This window comes from Pundamilia nyererei, unplaced genomic scaffold (assembly GCF_000239375.1).
Source record: "Pundamilia nyererei isolate P.nyererei 1_Seehausen unplaced genomic scaffold, PunNye1.0 scaffold00052, whole genome shotgun sequence".
NCBI lineage: Eukaryota > Metazoa > Chordata > Actinopteri > Cichliformes > Cichlidae > Pundamilia > Pundamilia nyererei.
Genome location: NW_005187453.1, coordinates 1112708 through 1140035, shown reverse-complemented (window position 1 = coordinate 1140035; position 27328 = coordinate 1112708). Strand labels below are relative to the sequence as shown.

Below are 27328 nucleotides of genomic sequence, written 5' to 3'. Positions count from 1 at the left end.
AGGAACGCATGCTGTCAGAGAAACGTCAATAAAGAAAGCGTGAAACGTGAGTCATACCAGAAAGATATAGTACAAGATGAGGATTTTGGACTAAAACTGCAGCCTTACCACACTGGCCAGTGTCAAAACACTGATAAGAGAATCAACAATGGTTATGTTATCATCATATGTGTGGCCTTAACTTGTTTGTTTCTCTGTTTGCTCTGCAGTCATAGCTGACTGGGCAGAGTATGCAGTATGCAAAAGGCATTTGCACGTAAAAGGGAGCACACCAGCCACTTTATGATATGACATGCATATTTGATTGTTTTAGCAAAGCAGATGTGTTACAGATGTTTTTACTGGGATTTGTCAAAATAAAAATGCCTTGATCTCAAATCAGGTAATACTGACTTGTAGTTATTAAATGGGCTGAAGCTTAAATAGCGGTTTTCTACTCTCCTTGAGCACTCAAAGCACTTTATACAACATTTTTCAGTCACCCATTTACACAAATTCATATATGCACGTTTTTCTATTTCTAAATGCTTTTCATGTGACATTCACACACATCAAGAACATCTCAGGCTGGGGTTCAATGTCTTGCCCAAAGGTAGTTTGGCATGCACACTGGAGCAACCAGGGAGGAAACTACCAACCTTCCAACAAGTAGATGACTCCTAAACCACAGCCCCCTGAATAACCTTTGTATTCCTAGGCTGTTTCCCATCCAAGTACTAACCTGCCCCAATACTGCTTACTTTTTGAGATCAAGTGTGCTCAAGGTGGTATGACCGCAAGCTTAGAGACAAACTTTGGTTGACAAATATTGGTTTGAAGCACTTTAATGAATGTTACTTAGCAGCAGACATGCGCCAATCAACCAACCCTAGCTGCAGCCACATGCTAATATGTCATTAGCATGGAGGCACTTCACTATTAGTGAAGACACAAAGTTTAGCAAAGGATCAAAGCATTAACAAGGACAATTAGGGAGCTGATAAAAGTGTCAATGTTCTGTTATCTGGTATAAACATATTGAAAAATTATGTAAATAACTGATATTTGTTTTGTTCCATAAATCTTGTGTAGATGGTTTTGTTTGGTAAAAATTGTGTGTACTCCATCCTTATTTCAGTTAATTATCTGTACCTCTGTCTGGTAGCAGAGCAGTTTATTTTTGTTAATGTGGGAGAAGATCCTGCAGTTTTTGTGAAATTGTAAAATTCATTAATTTCCTTTCATTTTGAAAATACTTTGAGGAAAACCTGAGTTTTTTGCTTTATATATGCTGTCAGTTACCGTTCTTAGAAAGAAAACTGGAATATAGGCAGGTCATGCTTACTTCTGTTTTATCCGTTACTTCTAGTTTTTACTTTAATAGGTTACTGGCTCCTGCGTTTTGTCTCTAGTTTTGCTTTGTGTCTGTGGCCTTCCTTCATTATGTTCAGCTGTTCCTTGCTGACCTCTGTTTTCAATTTCCCTCATTACCTCCATGAGTATTTAAAGTCATCTCTTTCATTTGTTCAGTTGTCAGAGTGTCTGTTTAGTGTCACTTATGTTCCTTCCCTTGTGGTTTTCTTCTTTCATTCCCTACATACAGTCTGCATTTTGATTCTTTATATGGACTTTCCACTTACCTAATAAAAGGTGCATTTTCTTCTCAAGCAAGTCAGCCCCCAGTCTCCATTTTTTCCTTTAATCTGCAATCCAAACAGATTAAATTACGTTATGACAAATGTTATTCAGCTACAGTACACAATGCCATGACTTTATAGATAACACAAAAGTCATGATCGCACTGTACAGTAGCAGAAGATCATGAAAATCTATCATGTCATGTTTGCTGATTTAAAAAAAAAAAAAAAAAAAAGACAATGCTTTGTATCCCAGGAAAGGGGAATGCTTTTCTGATGTTGAGAGATGGTTCATATGATTATGTGAGTTTTAGAATTGAGACAAATCCAAAAGGTCAAAGGGCAGCAGCTCTCCACACTTAACTTTTGAACCTTTAACAGACTTTTTTAGTAGTGATCGAAAGCAGAGAATGAGTGTCATTTTATACCAAAAGAGAAGGCAAGACACTGAGCAACTTTTCTGAATTCATCAGGTACAGACAGAGGATATTTCTGTCTGCATGACTGAGCCTGTCACTCAGAAAAAAGGATTTCTGCTGATTGAAATGCTGTAATCATCTCCAGTATCACAGCTTGAGAGAATTATTACAGAATCAAGCTGCCTGATGTCATGCTTTCAAACATCTCTCTTTGTTCACTTTATACTTGAGCACACACACAACATTGGACTGAACTTGTCTGAATAACATTTTAACTGTGAATATATAATAATGATGCTTTGCTTGAGGGGAAAAAATCAGTCCAAAATATAAAGATGAGAAACGATAATCACTCTGATGTCTGTATGCACCTTTATTCATATTCGCGCTGAGTTATTTTTGCCTGATTTATCTGCCAGGGTGCCTGCATGTTGCACACCTTCCTCCTCATACATCCTGCTCTCACTTGGCAGGCCAAATATTTGGCTGCAAAACACAAAAACAGAGGTTAAGCTCCAGGTGTTTCAGTGAAATGATGATGCTTGTGGGGGGAAAATGGGGGGATTTTAGCTAAATTCTCCTAATTAAACTTGATCAGCCTGATGACTAGTGAGACAGAACTGTCAGGGTCTAAGGTAGGGCAACTTTTGAAGAACACATACAACAGAAAATGACAGGACTCTTTTTTTCATTGAATATTCCACATGTGAAAAGATTGAACTGTTAAAAATGGCTGCTGTTAATACAGAAACCTTGTAAAAACATACAATATTACAAGAAATTGATAAAACTAAACATGTATGATTCCATGCAACACCACTGTTTTACATACATAATATACAAAATGTATTTTTAAACACCTAACAACCATTTACTTTCATCTTGTTTATCTTGTGGACTTTCAACAGTGAGCAAATACACATTTGGTACCCAAGCACCATATGCAACACAGTGTATGCTCATAATTAGAGCCCATACTATATTTTAACTGAATATTTTTACTTGGTATAGAATAAAAAAAAGATACCATTTGCATTATCTGCAGTCAAACTGTATTTAAAAGATGGATGTACTTTCTAGCTCTAAAAAGTGAACTCAGTACGGAAGTACTTTAAATCTGCACTCTTGAAGCTGAAAATGCTCAGTTTCAAACTTCACAACAGGACCAACTATTAAGACATGGTGGGTGTGTCCATCTTTTATATACAGTCTTTGATTAAAGTGTGTTACTAGACTGACAAACTTAGTACTTTTTAAAAATCTGATAAGACCCCTTCATTTTTAGCTTTTCAACATACCTAACATACTTTGCGTTTAGAGAATATTTACTGATATATTGATATCAGATATATTGATATTTACTGATATACTGGTATCTGCAGTACCAATATCAGTAAATAAGATAAGATAACCTTTATTATTCCCACACGTGGGAAATTTGTTTTGCCCTAATAGCTATTAGGGCAAATCATTTGCTTGTTTTGTTTATTCCAGAGGGTCGTTACGTAAATTAGAACAACACACCACATCACCAAACTTATCTCTATTTTTGCAGGGTACCTAAACTGTTCATCTTGATTTGAGCTATCAGTTTTGGTTATGTTAATACTGTGAAGGCTGAATGCTTACCATGTACTTCCCCTGGTTATTAGCTCACATCTGAGGATCCTGTGTGTAATGTATGAATGCCCTACCTTGATCAGTCAGGCTGTGAACTGACTGAGTGGAATGTGTCTTGTCTTGTGTTGTACAATACTGAATGTTAGCCCCGGTTACGAGATGAGACACACACACACACACACACCTGCAGAGACAAGTCTGCTGTATGTCTGCAGTGAGCAGGTCACTGGAGCTCTGCAGCAGTATTCAATGGAATGGAAAATGGCTGGGGGGCGGACTGCCACTATGAAAGCTACTGCTTTATGTGCATTACACAAAGTAAGTATGCACATAAAAATTCAGCAAATATCTTCTGCATGGAAACATGTCAGCCAACAGATATATGGTAATACGATGTGCGTGTTTGGATGCTTGCAAAAACAAAATGAGGTAAAACTCATAAACTGACCGTATTTCTCTGCATCGAGCTTGATCACTAACTTATATAAACACAGACTAGCCAGAAGTAAATACATCACACATTCATTAAAACTTGAGCATATGGTAAGGTGAAGGTCTTCAAAGCGGGGACACCTGGGGCATTTCACAACAGTCACATTACCTTTGTCCTCTTAATCCACCTCTGTCTGTCCTCCCTCTGCCGTAATCGTCTTATTTGACTCCTCTCCCTCAGTGGGCCTGCCCTTTGAAATGCACCTCTTTGGTCTAATTTAATATGCATGGCACAGTTGGGGGCACGAGGACAGCAATTCCTCCTCAGGATGCTATGAAGAGGAAACATTCAGCAGATCACTCGATTTCATGGGCCGTGGAAGAACAAGACAACAATGTCTGGGAAAGGAGAGGGTGGGGGAAACGAGGTATTAAAAGAAGGAGATACTGTGAACGGTAATGCAAATACCAAAGCGAGTCTAGAGAAACACTGACATGGAAAAGTAACTACTGATGAAACACAGAGAAAAGAGCTATAACAGAGGTATAAAAAGAGAATGACCAATTGAGTAAGGTAATTTCTAACATATGGCGTGTCAGGTAATACTCCCGCTATGGCAGAATGCTTCCCACATTTTCCTCTCAATGGGAGACAGAATTGAAGTGATGGAGAAAACATGAACCCGTACAGTAAAAGGAGAAACAGACAGGGAATAGCATCTGGAGAAAGAGAGAAAGAGATGAGACGGAGAGAAAGGACAAAAAAACAAAACAAAGACTAAGATACAGGGATGAGTCACTATGTGGGAGAGGAGATAAAGGGTTTATAAAAAGAAAACTGCTGTCATCACCCTTTGGTGAGTTGACATCAAAGCAAAGGTCAAAGCATGATCAAAAGTCAAAACCCTTAAAAAGCAGGGAAAGATCTGATAAAGCACACATTCACACGTTCTCCCTTCTTTTCTCTCCCCCTCACATACACAATCATAGAAAAAGACAAAATCAGATTATCTAATTTTCCCTTTCCTGGTCAGCACAGCTGGAGCTCTGCTACCCCCAAGGCACTCATTTCCCAGTTCCCAGGTGAGGTCAGCCTACCCTGGAGGGGGCAGTATTGTTTCAGAGAGGGTGTTTGCCTAGGCATGTCCACCTTTACCTGTTGAGAGCTCCCTTCATCTCAACTAACGCCCGAGGGTGGGTGCAGCCAGATAAGCATTAGAAGGAGAAAGAGAAATATCTGCGTGCGCCCATGCAAGTTATTTTAATCCCTCTGTTAGTCTTTTTTTTTCATACTTTTTGCTGTGATGGCCCGTCATACCAAATATTTGTAGAGATATCTAACAGTTGAAAGATTTAAGCAAAAAAAAAAAAAAATTACTGTTATCTCATTTTGCTTACTTGGTGCCTTTCACAACACTCAGAAAGTTTCCACTATGAGCGGCTGCATTTGATGGAGGATAAATGAACTTCTGGTGGAAATTATCAACAAAACTTTGTAGGGTCAACTATGATGATGATGTCCTAATAAATGTCTACAATTTCAGAATTTATACACTACACAAATAGTGCACATCTAAAAATGAATGTGTCCCACACATAAAAATAAAAATAGCTCTTTGCATTTAGCTTTTCATTGAACCTAGGAGTAATGATTTAAATAGGATGGGGCAACACGTTCTCATCTCAAAGTGTAACATACTGACGAATGTGACAAATCTTCGATATGTTACGTGTTCGGAGGCATGAAAGCGAGTTGGAATCAATCTATAAATGTGTTTTATGTTATGATCCTGAATCACTTTGGAAAACACTAAGTGTTAGGGTTAAAGTTATAGTTACGGTTAGAGTTAGGGCTGGAATGGACGGCTGGGGCCTTTGGTCTAAATGTTTCTTACCGTCGCCAGCAGCATTCTATTGGATTCAACTGAGAACCCAGAGCGTTTCAAAAGGACGTGGAAGGGTACCTGTTGCATTACTATGAGACGCCTAGGAGCATGAGAAATCTTTCGTATGTTACGCGTTGGGAATGATAATGATCTGGATGGGAATAAAAAGAAGTACCACAGATATATAATGAATTCACAATGATTTGTGAAATCAAAAAATGTCATATAGGTTTTTACAAGTCAACAAGTGCAAAAACATAACTTAAAAGCCTCTGGAATTAAATAATGGCACAGAAATAATGGCTCATCTGTATAAGCAAAATTACCAGTACTGAAAAGATGCACTTGCGCTTTGGGATTTTTTAGGGATTTTTCATCAGGGGCTGTCTGTCCCGTCTGTAAGTGCAGAACAACCACTCACTAAGCAGCAGTCCGGGGATGACGCCACATATATGGCTCCTCATTTTCATCAATGTCGAAAATCCCCCTGGACAGAACGTGAAAACTGGACATGTCCGGGGAAAAGAGGACGGTTGGTCACCCTCTTGTCTGTATCTGTAAAGTGGTTTATATGTCGCTTAATGTTAACAGCGGACCTAAAGCTCCAACAGTGTAGCGCAAGATACCGAATTAATTCAGAATATTAGATTTTTGTTTTAGTCTAGCTGTTCCCCGTCAGTATTGAAAAATGTATTGATAGCAATGTCGAATATTATTACACAGGAAAAAAAACAACTACACGTAAAATAATCACACGGCGGCGCCTCTGCCTTTGTAAATAGAGGGACAGTAACTAGGTGTGTGTATGTAAGCGTGTAAAACCTGCAGATAGAGACAAACAGACGAACATTTTTCTTGGAAAACAAAGGGGGGCATAGCAAAAATAGTTTGGGAACCACTGAGCTAGGCTATGTTTAGCTAACTGGCTTCTGGCTGTAGGCTTATATTTACAGCCTTGGCATTGTCAGTCTTTTCGTCTTATTGGCTAGAATATGGCATAAATAAATACATTTGGCTAAGTATGTTGAATAATGTTGAATGTTGATCTACTGACAATATCTCAAAGATTAGAGAAAGAACCATTTTGAATTACAGTCAGTGGCTGCTTTGTTTGGTGCACCTTGTTGGGACCGGGCTGGACTGCTTTATTTCTGCATGGCAGAGATTCAACAAGTTTCTGAAAACATTCCTCTGAGATTTTGGTCCATACTGGCATGACAGCATCACACTTTGTGACATGGTGCATTATCCTGCAGAAAGCAGCCATCAGAAGATGGGTACACTGTACTCATTAAGGGATGGACATGGTCAGGAACAATACTCAGGTAGACGGTGGCATTTAATGATGCTCAAATGGCACTAAGGGGCCCAAAGTGTGCCAAGAAACTATTCCCCACACCATTACACCACCACAAGCAGCCTGAATCGTTGATACAAGAAAGGATGGATCCATGCTTTCATGTTGTTTTACTGGTGCTACCATCCAAATGTTGCAGCAGAAATCACAGGAAATCACCAAGCCAGGATGTCTTTTCAGATCATTCTCTGTAAAATTGTAGATAATCTAATTTCTGAAACACTCAAAGTCACTTAAATGACCTTTTGTCCCCATTAGATATATGCTTGTGTACCTAAGAAAGTGTCCAATGAATGTAATGCCTTGTAAATGCTTTTCTTTGTTTTTTCTAATCAAATACATTATAAGCAATCAGTTAATGACTGAGTTTCAAGTGGGCGTTTGCTGCGAGACACATCCTCCCACCTCTCTGTATATCTCTATACTGAAGAATAGTGAGTTCCTTACTTTGCACTCTGTATTGATTATTGCAATTACACACTATTACGGTTCTATTATCTGCCCTGACTGTCTTTAATTACACTAGAGACCAACAGGAAGAGTGAAGGCGGGAAGATAGAGCGAGACCGTGAATGTGAGGGAGACACTTTCCAGATAGACGGATGAAGCGAGACACTGCAGCGAACTAATTAAAACAGAAACTTTTTGTTTCAGCAAGTTGACAGGGAATGAATCTGGCAGGGAATTAATCTGTCTGCAGGGAACACAGTGACGAGTTACACACACACACGCGCGCGCAAACTGATGCACGTAAGGAGGAGGAGTGCAGAGTGCCGTTGCCATAGTTACAGACTATAGCGCCACATCATGCGGCAGAGTTAATGCAGAGGTGTGTGCTTCATTTAAGCTTTCATTATATCACCACCCTGACCTATTCAAACATCCTCTACACAAGTACACACAGAGAAAGGTTGCACAGATAAATCCAAAGCCTTCCTGCTGAAACACTGCATCTCTGCCAAATTCTTACAGTTGCCAATCTGCAGCTCTTACCCTTGAGGTGAAGCATCATTCATGCTTATGAAGTGGCAGATTACATACTAAAAGAAAATATTTGGCATGCAAAGATAGGCACTTCAAGTCAAAGCCCACGAAAAGAAAAAGGGCTTCTTCGATTGGTTATGAATGGAGATTCCTTAAATAATTTATAGGTAAGAAAAGGTGGTTTCAATCACATGTACTCTCTCACAGTCTGTTTCTAAAACCTAAAGAGAATTATGGATTTGATCAACTGGTCTCTGAATGCTATTGACACCCTTTTCTCAACAAGAAGTCTGGCTCAGGAGAGCCCGAGTGCCCTGGAGGGACTTTCCCTGCCGGATACACGATGGACGGGTGGCAGAAATGCAGGATCGTGTGCCTGGCGGGACTGTCGATCGAGGACGCTGAAGATATCTACCTATTCGGAACCATGATAACAAGGTTCTTGCTGATCGGAGCTGGCTTGGCCCTGGCTTATCGGAGAATTAAGACAGCGGAACTGGCTGTTCAAACCCCCCCCAAGGCTGCCCGCTGGGATTGAAACGATGGGACGAGACGCGACTTCTCAGAAAGGGCTCATTGAAAGCAGCATGGTTAAGACCTTGGAGATGCTTACAGCTGCCGTGAATACTCAGAATAACACCTCTGAACGTATATTGGGATACATCAAGGAGAGGCCTGCTCAAAATAACACCTTTGAGCGAAAGTTGGATTACATCGTAGAACAGCTCACTGCAGTCGTGAGGTCTCAGAATCGGCTATCTGAGCAAAAGAATGACAACACCAGCAAGTTTGATACCATCATGGGGAAGCTCGCGGTTCTCCAACGGGAGATTGAGAGACCAGTGTCGGAGTGTTAAAGAACAGCTTTGAAATTCTCATGAGTTGTTGCAAAAGAAAAATTACCATCATAATCCGGCTACTCCTTCGGCGCCAGCTGTGGGCTCAAGGCTGGAGCCGAACAAAAACTCCCTGATTACGACTGTGTTGAGTCTGTTCCTTCCCATTCCGTGCAAGGCCACCTGGGTTGGCTGGAAGACTGTTTACTTAGCCTGGCAGGGCGAAGGACACTGTCTCAGCTGAACTATGGACACGCACACACATACATATACTGATACTGATAAGCACTCACTGACGCATCACCCTCCCTACCCCGGATCCAACGCCACCTCCAAAGCTTACCTCCCCTCTGATGTGGACATCGGGTCAGGTATAGGCGCAGTCGAAGATTGCAGCGGTCCCAGATCAGATGTACACACTGGAACACTTTCCCATGTTGCTTGTCTGTGTTTATTGTGCTATGGTGTGTTGATATCTGTGCATTCCTGTATTATCCTTTTGTATTACACATTTTGATGTTTCTTTTTCCTCGCTACCTAGCCTGACCTGTCTCCCCAATGTGATGTTTGTGTATTGTATGTACGGTCGGCAAGGTCTGTCATCTTGGTTGTGGGCAAAAGACCTGCAACTGACAAATAAAGGCTATATCATCTCATCTCATCATCTCATGTTCGAGGATCAGCAAGTCCATTTATAAGGTACTTCCAGGAAACACAGTCAAAACAGCAAGTTCAACGCTAATCCAAAACTACAGGGACCTGTCCGTCCTCACAGACCTTCCCCGAAGCAATCACTCTTTTCCTTTTTAAGGAACTGTCAACAAGGATCTACACAAAAATAATCACTAATGTAAACATACAATTGGCAGCACCTCTATATCAGGTGTAACACAATTAGTACTTATGTTGGGAGAAAGTCCAGTACCAACAGCTGGTTTTGTGCTGAAAACCAAGAAAGATGGAGAATAATATTTTATTGTTGTATACACTGAATATACACCCACTCATTTAAAAGAGATGAATTCAGTGAAAGGAGTAGGTGTGTTCCTGCTCCTTCATCTTACTGAACACTGCGAAGGTGCGTTAGTAACGGCTGCACTTGTTGTGTTTTCAGAGTATTTTTCAAGTCCATTCTAAGCCTCATAATCCGCCCTATATTTGTTTCACAAGACATTTCACAAGGAAAACCCTCAGTAAGCTGTAGCTACTGCCCTGTATCTTGTAGCAAATCTCTGTCACTATAAAGCTGGGGTATTAGCTTTGGAAATACTGTAGCAGCTCATAAGCCTCAGTGTTTGTCGTGTCCACTTGATCAGAAGGCCTGGTGTCTGTATTTGACTGCAGGGCCCAGACAAGAAGTCAAAACTGGTGGACTATGGGACTATGGAAAAGTTAAGCTCTAAATCTGTGTTTGACTTAGAACAACAGCAATATATTTGAACAGAATACCACCGACTGGGCCCACCGATGCAATTTTGATTGCCTTTTTAAAAATTCAAAAAAACCTCCCTTCAATTCCGAGGCGAGAATGACAGGAAAGTTCAGCCGGAGCTTTATCCTGTGTTGGCACAGTGAAATGGAGTGTGGAAATAGCTCCGGCAACGTGAGTGGATCATTATATTTAACTGAAGCTGACTGCTGAAGCTGACTGAATACATGAGCTGTCGAAAGACCATCACTTTACAGCACAAACATTTCTGAGGTTTTTTTTTTAATCTTCCCAAGAGTAAAAAATTAGTAGTAAAAACATAACTTTGGATTTGGATACTTAGATTTTTCTTATTTACATGTAAATCAGCTTTTACATTTTTAATAGAAATATTCAAAGTCTTTATGCAATTAAGGAATCTGCTTAAAGTCACAATAAAGTAAATATATCATTTAAGGTTTTTTCTTTGCTTTACTGGGTACAGAATTTCCATCCTGAATACAGACTCACACATAAAATGAATCTAAAGATGCTGCAGATTATCATCATTTATAGTACATTTATACGCTGTATATAGCATTTATATTTGTAACAGCACTCATATAGTGTATCACAGCCCAGCATGGTAGCTGTGCAAAGCTCTTGAGCCAACCCTGATGTTTTAGGGTTTCTCTTTTAGGGTTCTCCAGGCTTTCTGAAGGTCTTTCAAAGTTTTTTCTTGGGCATTGCCTGCCTTTTCACTCATTTTCTGCCCCATCCACACACCTGACCATTTTCAGAAACTTTTTTTGTTTGTTAAGCCACTTAATACTGATCCAGAAATCAAGTCAACCATAAAAAGAGGCATCTAACTGAACGGATGAACCAGTGTTACTAGCAGCCTATTGCAAAAACATGTATATAGATAAATCTATGAGTAAAGCAAAAGATAACAGACTCTGACAGACACAAGATAGTATTTTTGGAACAAGGTGATACTCAAAGAGCTACTGGCCGAAGACTTGGCATATCTCAGCATAGTGTGCTGTGTGTCCTTAAAAACAGCACATGTACAGATTCAGAAAGTTGAGAGAAAATGAAAATTGATGGAATAATAAACAAAGAAAAGTATCATCAGAGTTTGATACATTATGTAATAACATCTGGAAAGTGTCTTGTTTGCAAAAGCTTCATTTTTCAGCATGACACTGATCTCAAGAACATTTACAATGCAATAAAAGCATGCCTGGATAGAAAAAACACACAGTGGAACACTATCAGTGATGAATTGACCTCCCCAGAGCCAGGACCACAACTTCATTGAAGCAGTGTGGGATCATCTTGACAGGAAATGGAACAAAAGGCAGCCAACATCCGAAGAGCTCTAAATGTCCTTCAAGAAGCCTGGAGAACAATTCCTGAAGACTACTGAAAGAAAATACAAAAAAACTGAAGACCGTGAGAAAGTGCAGGCTGTGTTGAAGAATAAAGGCGCTCATATGAAATATCATTAGAATTAAAAACTTTGTTTTTGACTTATATCAAAGCTGAAGGAGGTGGCTGGGGAGAGGGAGGGAGGGAGGTGTGGGCCTCTTTGCTTAGGCTGCTGCCCCCGCGACCCGGCCTCGGATAAAGCGGATGAAGATGGATGGATGGATGGATCATTTACTTGCACGTATGTCTACACATTTCAATAAATCGTTGCACCAGTTTCCCATTTTCCTACCGAAATATAAAGAAATGACAGCGGTCAAAGCTTTTGCACAGAACCATATTTCTTTTTATTAAACCTCTAAGTGTTATTTCTATCAAACTTGTTCAGGCAAAACATAACTTTCCAAGACTATAATGGAGTTTTAGTACGTCAGTCACTCTGATGCCGTGCTGCTTCCAATTTCCATTATTTCTCACAACATTCTTTCTGGAATTAAAATATAGATTAACTCTCTCTCCATTCATTGCTCGAGTCTTACAAATATCATAAAAAATTAATTCATAACATTGCCTATTTCAGCTTTGTGAAAATTGATAACGTGCTTCTGCATATCTATCGCCATAACCACTCTCTCTTTCCTCCAGACATAAATCTCAGACGCGGTCACTTTTTCTGTGTACCAAGAAGTGTTTGTGTCTTGAGAAGTTATAAAAGCATCAAAATGAAAGCGTGGGACATGTTTATCTTCCAGCAGCTGGTGAAGTGAAAGAAGCCAAGTGCTTGAGGCAAGTAGTACCAGGCACATGCAACCCAATGAACCACCTCTAAAAGGAGACAGTGCATCCTTTTTAAGCTTTCTCTGGTAATGCAATGTTGCTTTGTATAGAATCATCACAGATAAATAAACTGTATAGCACGTTAAAAGGCATGTTTAGAGTAGATTTACCTTGCTGTCAGAAAAAAAAGGGAAAAAAATATGTAAGGCATGCTGTCTAATGCTGTGAACAGGTAGGCAAAAAAACAAAGGCATACATCCAGACTGGAAGTAGCTTCCCACTCCCTCATTCTCACCTCATTTCAAACTTCACTTTAATGAGCTGCACGCGGTTCTGCATACCTTACATATCATGCACAAAGTCGAATCTAATGTAATGTTAATGCACAGGAAGACAACATGTTAGGCCACGATTAGCTATAGTGAGGTGTCGACTGCAGAGTAAGTAGGTTAGACCTCCAGGGGCCCTAAAGACACAGTCTGGCTTCAAACTTCCAAAAGAATTATGACAGAGTTGCAACATCTGCTGCCTGAGAGGAAGACAGACAGTGATGGATAGCCAGGTGTTCTGTGTATATGTGTGTGTGTGTGTGAGCGAACACACACTGCCCACACGCTGCACACATATGTATAACCCAGGAGACCAAACCTGCATACAGTGTGTGCAAATCTACATTTACCTACAAGAAGACTGGCTGAGGGACCAGTTAAATAAGCAATGCACACATCTGTGACGAATGGCAATTTCTATTTAATACGACTCACTAATAGACACTGTGCCAAACCCACAAACATGTTGGCGCATGCAAGGCTGCGTGCAACACACAGACACTTTGAAAATATAGTAGCATGTTTATGATGGTGGCCTGCTTAATATCTATCAACAACTTCCATATGAATGCATTTTCAGCCGGATAAATAATCCCATCAGAAAAGATAAAGATTAATGATATATTTATCATCCAATGACAAGAGCTCCACACTACACAAAGATCAGTATCGAGATGCCAAATTGTACTTGATGAGATTACAGAACACTAGGAAATAAAATGTTACTATTACACTGTCAAAAATATTAATATCATATCAAGAAATGGCATTTATAGCATAGTTTGTATATATAAACTTTCAAAGATGAGCAAATATCTCTGCTGTGGATATATAAATGTTCACACGAGAAGACAAAAAGAACTGCTTCTTATCCAGACATCATATTTATCATGCATGAAAAACACGCTTTCCAATCAGTGAATTTGAAGAATAATGTGTCATCAACAGTAATAATAATAATGTCACCATGTTTATAGTAATCTGTGTCATCACTCATGATAAACAACATATTGAGTATAAATCAATGAAGTATATCTAAACATCTAAACAGGCAGCAGCATGAGTGACAGGCTAATCTAACTCAAAGTGTTTGGCTTCGACATATCCCGTCTGTGTACTGAAAAAAGCAACAAACGTGGTTTTGTGGTTTTTACAGTGTCAGAATACAAGCTTGTATTTTAACTTATGTACTTACACATATTCTTCAACCCTTTCTTCTCATTTTTTAATCTAATGCTTACAAAATCTTACTCTTACAAAACTGGATTACTTCATTTAGGTGTCAGAAATCAAAATCCCTTTAAAGCTATCCCTCCATGTTTGCATTTCCTTCCTCTTCCACTCCTGGTTTGGGGCTGGGTGAAGGAGATAGGCTGGGTGCTGCAGGGGTCCTGCGCCCAGTGGGGATTGGGGGCAGGATGGGCTTAACGTTGGACCCTGGGCGTCGATCAGAGCATGGGGACACAGCTGCAGCTAGTTGATCTGCTCCTGGATGAGGGTCATTAGGTGTTTGGCTGGATGGAACGTGGTCTGAAATCAATAATCAATCAACAATCTTTAGAAGTTCAGCAAGCCAACTTTATTATTTTATCATTAGATTTTCTGTTTTTCCCACAGACAGTAAACAAACCTGTTATAACCTGTCACAATTATTTCCAGCTCTATTTTTGTCTCTTTAAGCTTTACTTTCTTTTGATTGGCTGCCCCTCACCTAGCTTCCAAAACTCTTTATTCAAAACGTTAGCTACATTTAATATGAACATGAAAAAGCACATTTATAACAAAAAGCACATAAGGAACCTTTTAATCTCTATAATGAATGATTTTACCCAAAACCATTCATTATAGAGATTAATACAGCAAAATACTAAAAGATTATATTTTATTTAAAATGTTCCTTCAGAATAATTTTCATATTAAGCCACCACTTCCTTGGCTTCTATAAATATAAAAAATAATTTCTTTCCATATAGAACATAAATAGATAAAGACATATAAACACATCAGATAAAAAAATTACTTAGTAACCTTTAAGTGTTTCCGAAGCATGTCCCATGACTGAGACATGTAGCGGTTCTGCTAAGTCAGAGAAGGCGCCGGCTGAACTGGGCACTGACAAAGCTGAGCTGGCACGAGAATCATCCGAGCTGTTTGTCAAATGCAAAAAGGGACAAGAAGGGAAGACAAAAACACAGAGACAGACAAGCAGTGGAAAGGAAGTTCACATAGTGGCAGGTGTAATGGGGGCAACAACACAAACATATGGTTGTAATGGGTAATAATGGGTAATAAAACAAAAAGTGAAATGACAAATGAAATGGGTAGAAGAGCTTCAAAATGAAAGTCAGGCAGAATGTGATGCAAACCACTGCTGCAGAGACTGACAGTATTCAACAGTAATATCAATAATGCAATAATAAGTACTCGGGTACAGATTTTCCATTTACCTAGAAGCTATACAATGTGTATGTATACGAATGCATACGCAAGACTACACAGTTACTACACAATAACAACATGGGAAATAAGCACACACAGGTAAAGACACATCCCTATTAAGAGCAGTGCCAGCAAGGAGACAGATGTCTGGAATCCTGCATAGAATTACTGAGCGAGTGAGTAATGCCTACTGTACACACTGGAGGCATGTATTACTCACACCGCGATGACAGAACTTGCAGATTTTCAACAAGTTTGATGAAACCTGCCTTCTGAAGACGAGGGCCCGAAGGGAACAAATTAATTTTGACAGCACAGGTTTCTATGCATGTATCTTAAATGACATTTTTTTTTTTTTTTGGACGAACTAAATTGATGGCTCCCATTTGCGTGCACATCACACATATTATGGGGTACCTGATTAAATACTTATTTGCACAGTACACAGGTTTATTGAGTGTAAGTGTACACACAGGGGAGTTAAATAGCAGCAGAGGCAATAAAATCTGAATTTATGAGTGGGTGTATTTGTGTGTGTGTGTCTATGCGTGTGTGGGATGTGTGTTCAGATTTTTACCAGCATGGCTTAAACCTGTAAACTGAGCTGGATAAAAAAAAACAAGTAATGTCGTAAAAACAGGCTTTGGGAGTCAAGAGTACCGCCGCTAAGGCCGTTTCCTGCTCCTTAATCTTTAGCTCACGGTTGTTTTTAATAAAACTGTAAGACTTCCTCTGGCTTCTCTCACGTTAAAATAAATCAATAAGCCATTTTTATGAATTTACCGATCATGCGCCGAGTGAAATCATATCTAACTTTGATCACTGTAATTGTTATTTTCATACAGTAACATCTGGCCTTACCCACTGTCCACATGAAAAAGGTTACCAGAATCATCATTATGCACAGATGACGCCGCTGGTTGAGCAGAACTGAGGAAAACAAAAAGTAAGTAATGATTCAGTGTTTTTCTTCGCCACCATAAGTTCACACACATTACCTTGCAAAATAGTCTGCATGAATAAAATATGCAGCCAATCATTCATATCTGGCAACAGGTGTACTTTAGGACAAGTGAGTGGAGTGCACCTCTAACAAGAACCCATCACATTAACAAACGGTTAGATTCAAATTATTTGGGCACCTGCCACTTCACCCTCAATGTCAAACAATGACTCAAAACAAACCATCAAAGCACAGTTGGGACAAGTGGTCCAATTAAACCAATTTGGCCCAGCTCAAAGTGCCCACTTGATATTAAGTAATGGAGTGGAGTGCATGCTGCTTGTTTCTACCTTTTGAAGAGCTGGCTGTAAACCCCTGGACTCTTCCCCACTATAGCCTCCCTCACCAGCTGCTCACGCCTCCTAATGGAAGCTAGCTCCTGGAGAACGGAGATGCAAAGAGGGCACAGAAAAGTTGGTGGGTGGAGCGATTAAAAAGCAGAGCAGGAGGGGAGAAAAAAACATGTAAGAAACAAACATAATATTCACAAATTAGAATAATTTATTTGTAGGCTTCATTATCAATACATTTATCATTAGACATCCTGTAACTCACAGTGGAGCTCTTCTGAGGGTGGAGCTCTTTTTGGATCTTGGTAAAATATGATCTGTAGGAGATATCAGAGGGGTCCAAAGCTCTGGCTGAGTGTGATGTGAGTGTCGATCCTGACATTGACACAGGCGACAGTGGCTTCTCTTCTGGATTATGACCTACAAGAAACAGATACTGTCTATATCTGAAGTTTTAAACAGCACGGAACAGAGCTTCTAGACATTATTTATTTTTGAAATCATCAAATATAATTTATAATTCTCTACTTAGTCTTCTTGTTGCTTCGTCTGTCTCCATTTCCTTTTTCCTCTGTAACACTAACCCCCTACATTCACTACATTTATGAATCAACTTGGGATTCTATTCCTCCTGCCTGGCAGGTCCATATTTAACATCCTTTGTCCAGCATATCCACTATCCATCCTCTACACATGTCTATACCATCTCAGCCCTGCCCCTCTAAATTTGTCTCCAAACTACTCAACCTGAGCTGTCTCTCTAAAATACTCATTTCCTGTCCGTGTTGTAATTTATAACCCCATTTGTATTTTAGGGGACACTCCATGATTTAGCAATTATACTTTATAAACCTGAGGGAAAGTATGACAATAACAACTGAAATTAATAGCGCTGTGTGAGACCCGTCACATCTTTTAAATTCCTTATTCCTCTGATTTCTAACACAGGTTAATTTCTGGTTAATTGCTTCAGGATTATTATTTTCAGACTTTAAAAAACTTCTTCTCAACCAATGATATTATTATCTTGCAGTTTTTCAGTAATACTTCCTGTCCAATGAAAATGAACTTAATTAACACATGTCAAATTGGTTGAGTGCTCCTTTAAATAATAAAAAAAACCAAGCAAATAAAACAAAACCAAGACACAAATTAATTAATTGAACTTTACCCGTGTCTTGCTTTACAAAACTGGTGTTGTGACACTTTGGACCTGCTAATGATGATGTTAATAAACAAACACATAGACACCTGTGGAGGTGTTGTCAGGGGATGCTCTGTTGTTTTTCTCTCCCTCCTCCTGCTCCTCTAGCAACAGGTACTCCTTCACTGCCTGCCTCAGTGTCTTGTAGGCATCCTCCCAGTCATCTACTCACACACACACAGGCACACAGATACACACACATAAAGGAATTTTGTTGTTCACCGGGGCCACGTTTTTTCCCCTTCAACCGTTATTGGTTCAAAGGTTAGGGGATGACGACCTTAGTGTAATGAGGCGCAGGCTGGCAGTGAATAAAAGTGATGAGTGCCCGCACTCTCTGTATGTTCATCTCATTAAGAACACCCCTAACATGTCTGAATGCTTTCATGAGGGAATGATAAACACAGCTATTCTGCGGCTACGTGCCTTTAATACATGTGGTAATTGGATTGAAAGTGTAGTTTATGGATTTTAGTGGAGTGTGCTAATCCATCTAATGCTATATCAATGATAGCTGGACTGCACTAAGCCAGGGCATTTTCAATCTTTGTGAGACACTATAATGATGAACAGAGCAATCACACCAAAGGCTATTGGTGGTGCATTGTCACAGTGTAAAGTCTTTTGTGGTATCAGAGAAGAATGATTGCTGCTTTGCTGTAACTAATGGGGATCATAACAAACTAAACTCAACTTCAAATTTTCTGTATTGAAACGGGCTGAAAATGTAGAAACATCTAAATATTTCCACTGGGAATCAGTTAACTGGAATCATAGCTTCAAATTGATACCCATTGAAAATTAATTGTGAATATTTGGAACACTTTGTACTGCAACAGCTAATTATTATAATACATCTGATTAACCACTGGATAATATTAAAAAGCAATAAAAGCAACATAGTACCACAGGGAATAACATTATCGAAGAATCCTGGACGTTGCCTGTTGGTGTTGGCGTAGAGCTCTATACGTGACACTGCTGCATCCATTTGTGCCTGGGTGTAGAGTCCACGGGCTTTAAGGTGGCCTATGTACTTTTCAGCCTGGGTGGGGATGAGCAGGATGTATCGAGGCTCAAAGTAGGTCTTTTTTAGACTGAAAACACCCTGAAAGAAGAGACAAAATGCCTGCAGATATCCTACTTTTAACACTCTTATACATGAGCTTTCCTTTCACATACCTCCAGCTCCATATGCACGCAACAGGCCAATCCTTCTCTAGCCACATCCTCTACAGCATCTCTGGTAAGTCCGTAACTATGCCCCCCATACTGGATGGTCTGGATAAACTTACCCTGAAATAACATTTCCCAGTGCAAGAGAAGAGAATGAGAGAACATTTTATTGCCTCGCTATTCATCACGTTATTGCAACAGTTATGAGCTCCTAAAATGGGACATATTTGACATACATGCACAATCCCAGCATGTTCTGTCAGGGTTAACAGGTTGTTAATAATGGCTACAGGTTGTAGCCATTATTCCACCTGTGAACTGAACCTGCCCTGACCTGGCAGGGAAAAATAAATAAATCTTTTTGTTACTTTTCACACATGACCTGACCTTATTGTTACTGTTAAGTGGTTGGAAAAACTGATAAACAAATTGTTCCGGCTCTAATATAAATTATATATGAGGTTACTTATTTTTATGTTTTAACTCATTTTATGATGCTTATGTTGACTAATTAAATGCATGACATTTAAAGTCACATTCACTGACTTTTTAAAATCTGCAATAAAAGCAGCAAACTGTCAAATAAACAACCACATGTGCAGCCATTAGCAGTAAACAGAATGGACTCAAAAGTTAGTGTCCTCTTTACCTTTCAGCGCTGCATAGAGTAGGAAATACATATATTATACCTACATTAAGCAACAACACTGAAGAGAAAACTCATTAACTGTTATTCACTACATTTCAAATGACTTTTACTAAAAACTTATATAAGATGTACAGCACTTCTTCCAAATCAAGTCTCACGTGTCCCCTTTCTTAAATAAAGCATCTCACTGCAGTAATTAAAAATGATTACTGGGGTCAGTTTTGTAAGAAGGTATGACAGTAAAGCTGCAAGAAAGCACATTTGAGGACTGAAGAGAGAACTAACACAAGAGAAGTAAGAGTAAAAGAAGTAAAAGAAGACAAAAACAAGCAAGAAAAGGAGGGCCAGACTTCAATAAACCACAGCCTGGCAAAAGAAGACTGGTGGGAGGAGAAGAATGGACAAATCAAATAGAGGGAGGAACAGACTGAAAAGTTAACCTCTGTTCAAGAAGACAAAAGGCATCAATATCAGCATCAAAGCGCTTCCTGTGTAAATCACTACCTGACCCAGACCTCTATAAATAATCCCCCACCTCTCTTGCATAACAGGCAGCTTGACAAGACAGACAGATGGAAAAGAAATGTGCCCCAAAACCCAAAGGACTCCACTTTTCTCTGGCTAAGAGAACTATAACTTGTGTATTTAATGAGAGCCATTTGTGGATCCCTCCTGAGGGTGTTTTAAAGTTTTGACCAGTGTCTACTCTTTGATGGCTTTCCTTTGATTAGCTTTCACATTTTTTGTGAGCCTAAATTGAGTTATAGGAGATGCTGTAATAGCACATTCTGAAATAAAATTTAATTAACATGTCTATTATACGTTTTCAAAAATGGTCCATTCAACCAACATTTCCACTAAATTATTTTACACAAAAATGTCAGCCAGTTAAACTAAAATCGTTCAGCCAAATCAAACTAATTAACACAACTTACTCAACTCATTAAAGCCAATGAAAGAAGTCAATTTGAATGTGACTTCAGCACTAAAGTAAGTCCAAGAAGATTTAATTATGCTGTGGGTATGATTTAAAACACTAACCACATAAAACTATTCCTAGTACACTCGAAATAGCTCAAAATAACTTCAAGCTAACTCACGGTGTGAATCATACTCTGAAACGCCTCCTCACTGACAAAATGGTAATCAAGTCCATTCTCTTCTCCGAAGTACGGCCCCCTTGTGGTGTGAGAGATTCTGCAGTGACAGATACAATTAGAGAAACAGTTGCATAGTTAAGTCAGCTAGTAAGAGGAAAATGAGCTGCGACAAAACCTCTGGCTTTTCAGTCTGTCTCAGACTGTCAAAGTGACTAAAAGTGAGAGCCAGAAATATGTCTTCTGCATGTGTGCTGTATGTTGAAACTTCAGTCACTTCAATATATCAGTGTAAAAAATGTTCTGAAGTTCAGCCAAAGCTACCAATAGCAGTCTGTATTTGACAGTTGACTCTCAATAATATAAGAATAAAATATTTTGGTAGATCATATAAAGTTAAAGGACCCACTGTGTCGTCAGATGTTTAATTCATAGTATTTTTGCAATTTCAAATGTATTACAAAACAAGCGCTACTAATGGGCACTAGCTCTGAGAGCTCAGCATATGAATTCTTACTATGTGTGCAGAAGTTTTAAGACTGACCCATAAGCAAAGTATTCGTTGAACTCTTGACACAGTCTGTGAGTCAGCTCTCTCTTCCCACAGCCTCGAGGACCTGTGAGCACCAGCATGGGGTAGGGAGAGTCTGCACTGGGAAGTGTACTGCTTGGAGACAGACATACACACACGAAGCATTCAGATGTTTTACTTTAATTTTACACGCCCGCTCTTAGCTTCAAAACCAGTTATCTTCCCCTTCCAAAAATGAGCACTGCTTAAGTATAAAAAGCTACAAAGCAAGAGTCACTCCTACAGTCAATATAAACGCGAGCCTCGCGGACAGTATGGATGTGCTCCTTCTGGTAAGCACAGAGGAGAATGGCAAATTTACTGTAGCTGCAGCTTTTATTTGCTGATGATTGGGGTTTTTTTTAAAGTGCTGATACTTGAATTTTTTTTTTCCTTTTAGAGTGTAGATAAACAGGATAAATTGCTGCTCAAGCAAACAACTTTCTTGATATTTTATTTTACAAGATATGTATTGATTGTGGTTAATCATAATCTCTGGATTGTTCTGAAACCTTTGCTTGTAGTGCACTTCCTAAATGCTACAGGCTCTTCCTTGTATGCCAGTAATAATTGTTAATTAATAAACTTATTAATGTTACACGAACTGGTGGCCATGTAGTGCTGAGGATATTAAATAAATGTCAATGTGAACCTTTCATAAAGGACCTGGGGCTGCATCAGCTGATACACTAGGTGGGTTATGTGATCCCTGGCTGCCACCACATCCATAGGAGGGTCATACATGTTTACTGACGACACCTGGTAATTAGAATTAACAATCACAGAAGCAGTTCACACAGACTTTAAAACATTAGGTGAATACATTAGGTTTGTATTATTCATTGCGACAAAAAAAAGCTTCTGATAGATTAAACATGTATTTACAGTTTAGTGAACCAAACAGTATTATCTGTTTTGTCTGTTCACACCTTTTCTTCAACAGTGACTGCCTCTTGGTCCAGAACAGTCAGATGCTGAAGGAGGAAGATGACTGCCAGCTTGTAATCAGGTTGCTCCTACCAATTACATTCACACAAGCACATACAGTCAGCAAAGTTGCCTGGCAAAACAGCTTTAGAAAAACAGGAAAGAAGACCTCTGTCATTGACAGCACATTTAAACACATTTAATAGATTATCTCATAGTCAGAATCCTTTTGTAAGTAAAGGGCATGGTTACCTGCACAGGGTTTTCCACCAAACTGAGGTCCCTCAACAGTAAAAGGTCGTGAATATGCTTGCACTCCTGAATTTCACTGACCTGTGAAAAGTTTACTCAGACAGTTCATACAGTGTATTAGTTTCCTTTTGAAATGCCATGAAGTTAAATTATTGACCTTATCTATGATTAAGGTATTTTCCAATTTTGTTATATCTTATTAAAATCTGTAATGATGGCTTAAAGTACTGAAATGTATTCTGGAAACAGCATTAAACAGCCTACCAATCACACATCTTATCAGACAATGAGTCTGTGATACTTCATCTTAGAATTTAATCTAAAAAGTCTATTTGATTTTCAATATGAAGCTCAAGAATTAGTAACTGCCTATGAGCATGTGGTACTAATGCTGATATATGCACATCACACGTTTAATTCTGAAGACTCTCTCAGATCAATACCAGGTTTTTCTCCAGGTTGAGGGAGCCTAGCAGATGGAGGTTCTCGAGGCCTGAAAGACTGGTGATACGATTCTGAGATAAATCGAGAACCTGCAGGCTCTTCAGGTGCTCTAACCCTTCAATTTTCTCCAGATGGTTCCCCCTCTGCTCATAGAAAGGAAAAGAAAAAAAAACATGATAGCATGAAGTTCATTCATATGCCTCTGTCCAAGTGTTAAGATAAACTCAGTGACTGTCTCCAATAAATATTAAGGACAGGTCATGGTTGTTCTGAAGGGTGCCTGAACTTTCTTTCCCATCAGTGCAGAGTTGAGTGGCAGGCCTGCCTCTTCTGACAGGTGAGGACTGACAGCCAAACAGCTGGCCTGGCGATAGCCCAGCACACCAGCTAACTGAAGAACAAGACCTGGGCACACCTCCCTTGTCTGGGTCCCCAGTCTGATTCTCACTCCATTCCACTGACAAAAGTTGTTATCTAGCCGTCTGGCCACACCTCTGCCTACTCTTGCCAAGCATGTTGCCTGGCAGAGGGCTGCTGTCAGCAGGGGTGGGTGACTGTGCTGCTCCCTTGAAGCTCTGGGTCACTGCTGTGATGGGCTGCGTAACAGGCTGGCTGACAATGCCATGCTGTTTTGGGAGGCAGCATGTGAGGAAGAGGGGTCAGTAAAGGGATGAGATGGATGCTGGATGGGCAGGGTCTGCTTGAGTGTGTGAGTGTGTGTGTCTGCTGAAACTGGTCCAGCCTCACTCTAAACACCAGCAGCTGGTCCCAAAGCAAATCTACAGAGAGGGGCAGGCACAGCCAGGCCGATGGGCTGCTGACAATGAGGAAACACTGATAAAGGACACGTGTGCACACATGCAAGCAGAAAAAGAGGCAGAGAGTGAGAGAGAGCGAAAGGGCCTGCTGTTGGACCATATGGTGATTCTCGAACAAGAGGCCAAGGTTTTACTGAATATAAAAGCAAGGCCAAAAACAGAGACATAAAGAGAACACATAGGGAGGGAGAAAAAAGGAAAAAAGAAACAGGTGAAATGGTGCATACATGTGTAAAATATACACAAGCAGCAACAATGTGTGCACGACAGCAGGTAATCTCATACATGTAAACAGAAGTACTGCCAAAAGAGCAAAGGAAAACACAAGAGTTCAGTTTAAAATGCATATTTATAAAATATCTACATTTGAAGTTCCACCTTTTATATATAGAGAAGAACCTACAAGGCAGATGTGTGTGAGAGGCAAACCACCCAGGCCACTGATCCTCGAGATCTTGTTATGTGCAAGGCTGAGATGGGTGAGCCTGCAACATTGCTCAAGACCACTGATCTCACTAAAGCTGTTGTCTGAGTAGAGGCATGTTAAGAATAATACACAACAGGAAAAATATGCAGTTCACAAATCTTTTTTTTTTTAATATATCACAGAGCATGTGTCTGAGAGAGAATGTTTTGCAGTGAGGATACAGTCTAGAACCAGTTTAGTTAGCGATGCATAGGCTGACAAATCCCTCATTTTAGTCATACGGTTGTGGGAGAAGTTCACCTCCTGAAAATAGCAGCACACTGTTAATAAAAGTCAAAAAAGTTTCAGGACATCTTAGTGAAGAAATCCTTCCACTAAATTCACAGAGTATGGAAAATAATTTACTAAAGTTCACTGTCATTCAAGGGCAGTAAATGCCTTGTAAGCATATTCTAACTGACTACAGATGGGCTATGGAAATCCAGCCCTATCTTGAGGGAATAGTGCTTGAGAGTGAAGCCCAAGCCACCACTCAAATGTTGTCTTATCCTGTCAGCTCAAGGACCACCCGTGTTACCTTTAGGTTCTTGGGTGGCTGGAATTCAAAGAAGTTTGAGATTTCATTATAGGAAGCGTCCAGCACGACAAGGTAGGGCATGTGGCTCACGCAGGATAAATCTAGGAGTTGGGGAAAGTTATGAAAATTGATAAAAAAAAACAACAACAAAGACAGCAAATATTTACATGCAAATAAATGTGCTTTAATCACATCATGGTATGGCATTTTATGAATGATGTCACTGTATAATAGGGAGATAATATTGGCATAAGAAAAAAAGTCACCTTGAATTTTGTTGTGTGGCAGTTCCAGCTTTTGAAGATGGACATAACTGCACAGCACAGATATGTCACTCAGACTGTGACTCTAGAGCAAAGAATACAAAATTAATTTAACCTAATTTTGGCTTGAAATTAAACTATGCTGCTTAATTTAAGGGAAAATTAAGGGGATGCTTGATCATTAAAGTATGCAAAGTATCACAAAGTCAGTTAAAGTTCAGTATTTACAGTTAGGAAACACAGACCATTGTAAATCTATTTCAACTGCTTTGGTGCAAATGAAATTGACCACAGGTGCACTGGAGAGGCAACAACAAGGCAATCCCCAAAAAGGGAATGATTTTGCAGATGGTGGCCACAGACCATTGCTCCATCTTTATTCTTCCTGAATGATTTGTCTCTAGTTTTGCTATTTGCCAGTGTCCTTGTCATGAGTGTTAGGATAAGACATCTGCAGTGCATTCATATTTCAAAGCTCCTCCAGGATGGAGGAAAAGATTTGCTGTGTCTCCCAGCACTTAAAAATGTAGAAGAGAAACCCGGAGACTGGCCACTACCCAAGGAGAGCTGGACAGGGCAAAAGGAGGGCACAAACACAGAGAGAGCACCAGTTTTTGCTTCTTTGTGCAAGAAAGAAAAGAAGGTGCACTGCCAGATCCCTACAAAATGACTCCCAGCGGGCTACTCATGTGCATGTTTCTGACCAAACTGTCAGAAACAGACTCAATGAGCATCACATGAGGTTCCAGCATCCTTTAGTGGGACCCATGCTTTCAGTACACCGCCATGCAGCTTAACTGGACTTCGCCAGACAACACTGGCAGGTCCGCCACTGGCGCCTTGTTCTCCTCACAGATGAGAGCAGGTTCACACTGGGCATGTAACAGTCTAGTTGTGGCCTCTCCAGTGCACTTGTTGTCCCATTCATTTGCACCAACAGAGATGAAACTGATTCACAATGGTTTATAATTCTTAGCTGGACAGATTCATATCCCTTAAGTTTAACTATCTTGTGCTATATTGTCATGATCAAGTGTGCTCTTATTTATTAACTGTCAGCAAAAGATCATGACTCAATGTCAAATCATTACTAAAGCCTCGGTCTTCATTAAACAGCCAGTAACATGGATGAATGAATTAATATGTGTATCTCACAGGCAGAGAAAGGATGTAGAATGAGTGCTGGAGCCCAGTGCCAAAGCGTCCGAGTTGAAATATACTATTTGAAATCATCTCAGCTGTTAAAACACCATCCTTCTGTAAATAAGATAAACAAGTAAGTAAGGTTTAAAATAGTGAACCCAGCAGGTACAGAATTACAAAGTGCCATAAAAGTAAAGATAACATCATGCATTTCACAAGAGGCCACTGAAAACAGAACCAAGTCCTGAGAGCCTAAAAGCAAAAGCGCACATATTCATGCAGCACACACACAGACGCACACACACACACAAATAGACTCTGCTTAGCTCCGTTGTTGATGCAGCTACCACAAATTCCAAGCATTCAACTATTTGACCTTGCTGTGCTGTTTTATTTTCCCAGACCTCTTGTACAAGGACATCTGCTTTACCTGTTGCACAGTAACAGAAACACGAGGATTTATTCAACCTGCGCAATGAACTCACCGTTTCTGCTTCGGCGCAATGACACACGCTGAGCCACATTTTTGTTATGAAAACCATAAAATTGCAATAATTGAATATAATAAGTTTCACACTATATGTTGCTTTTAAAAAAAAAAAAAGTTTTTACTAGTTGACATAGCCTCCTAGCCTTACCTCCATCCCTCCGTTTTCCTCGAGCTCAGTGCAGGTGGGGGTCTCTGCTGAAGCAGCGTCAGTGAGGGACCCTGGGGGGGCAGGAGCTTAGCAACGCGGAAGGAAACTGTTCGCCGGTTTTTCCATTCATTTTTTCATTAAAAGAAAAAACTCGACGACAGAATAACTTGTTAGCAGTCAAAGGGAAGACGTTTACAGTTTAAAAAAAAACTCTAGTTAGCTAGCTTTTCACATGAAAGGTCCACTAGCGTTGCTAGGCAACGCTGACAAGTTTGAAGTGAATGGCATTATGGGTCCTGTAGTTTCAACCGA

General features: G+C 39.8%; 1 protein-coding gene across 2 annotated transcripts; it reads right to left on the bottom strand.

The window, feature by feature from the left end:
* Positions 1-13966: 13966 nt before the first annotated feature.
* On the bottom strand, positions 13967-27273 carry lrguk (leucine-rich repeats and guanylate kinase domain containing). 2 transcript variants are annotated; one of them, XM_005733442.1, is made up of 21 exons: positions 27017-27273; positions 26755-26808; positions 26391-26492; positions 25239-25320; positions 24973-25073; positions 24617-24698; positions 24372-24496; positions 23150-23293; positions 22707-22787; positions 22457-22543; positions 22180-22286; positions 21501-21620; positions 20960-21056; positions 19217-19330; positions 18941-19142; positions 18082-18198; positions 17096-17250; positions 16831-16919; positions 16399-16467; positions 15127-15245; positions 13967-14628 (listed from the first exon to the last, which is right to left on the bottom strand). In XM_005733442.1, exons 1-21 carry the CDS (start codon positions 27020-27022, stop codon positions 14405-14407), a joined length of 2277 nt encoding a protein of 758 aa, XP_005733499.1. In that variant the 5' UTR covers positions 27023-27273; the 3' UTR covers positions 13967-14404. The 2 variants fall into 2 exon arrangements, with proteins under 2 accessions (XP_005733499.1, XP_005733500.1); XM_005733443.1 differs by lacking the exon at positions 26755-26808.
* Between the last annotated feature and the right edge of the window lie 55 nt (positions 27274-27328).

What these genes read in the sequence shown, in the direction of transcription:
- lrguk (XM_005733442.1), bottom strand. An exon ending in CAGTCACTGTTGAAGAAAAG is followed by an intron (nt 22,287 to 22,456) that starts GTGTGAACAGAC and finishes TCTAATTACCAG; the next exon opens with GTGTCGTCAGTAAACATGTA. An exon ending in CTTTTTCATGTGGACAGTGG is followed by an intron (nt 15,246 to 16,398) that starts GTAAGGCCAGAT and finishes TTTGACAAACAG; the next exon opens with CTCGGATGATTCTCGTGCCA.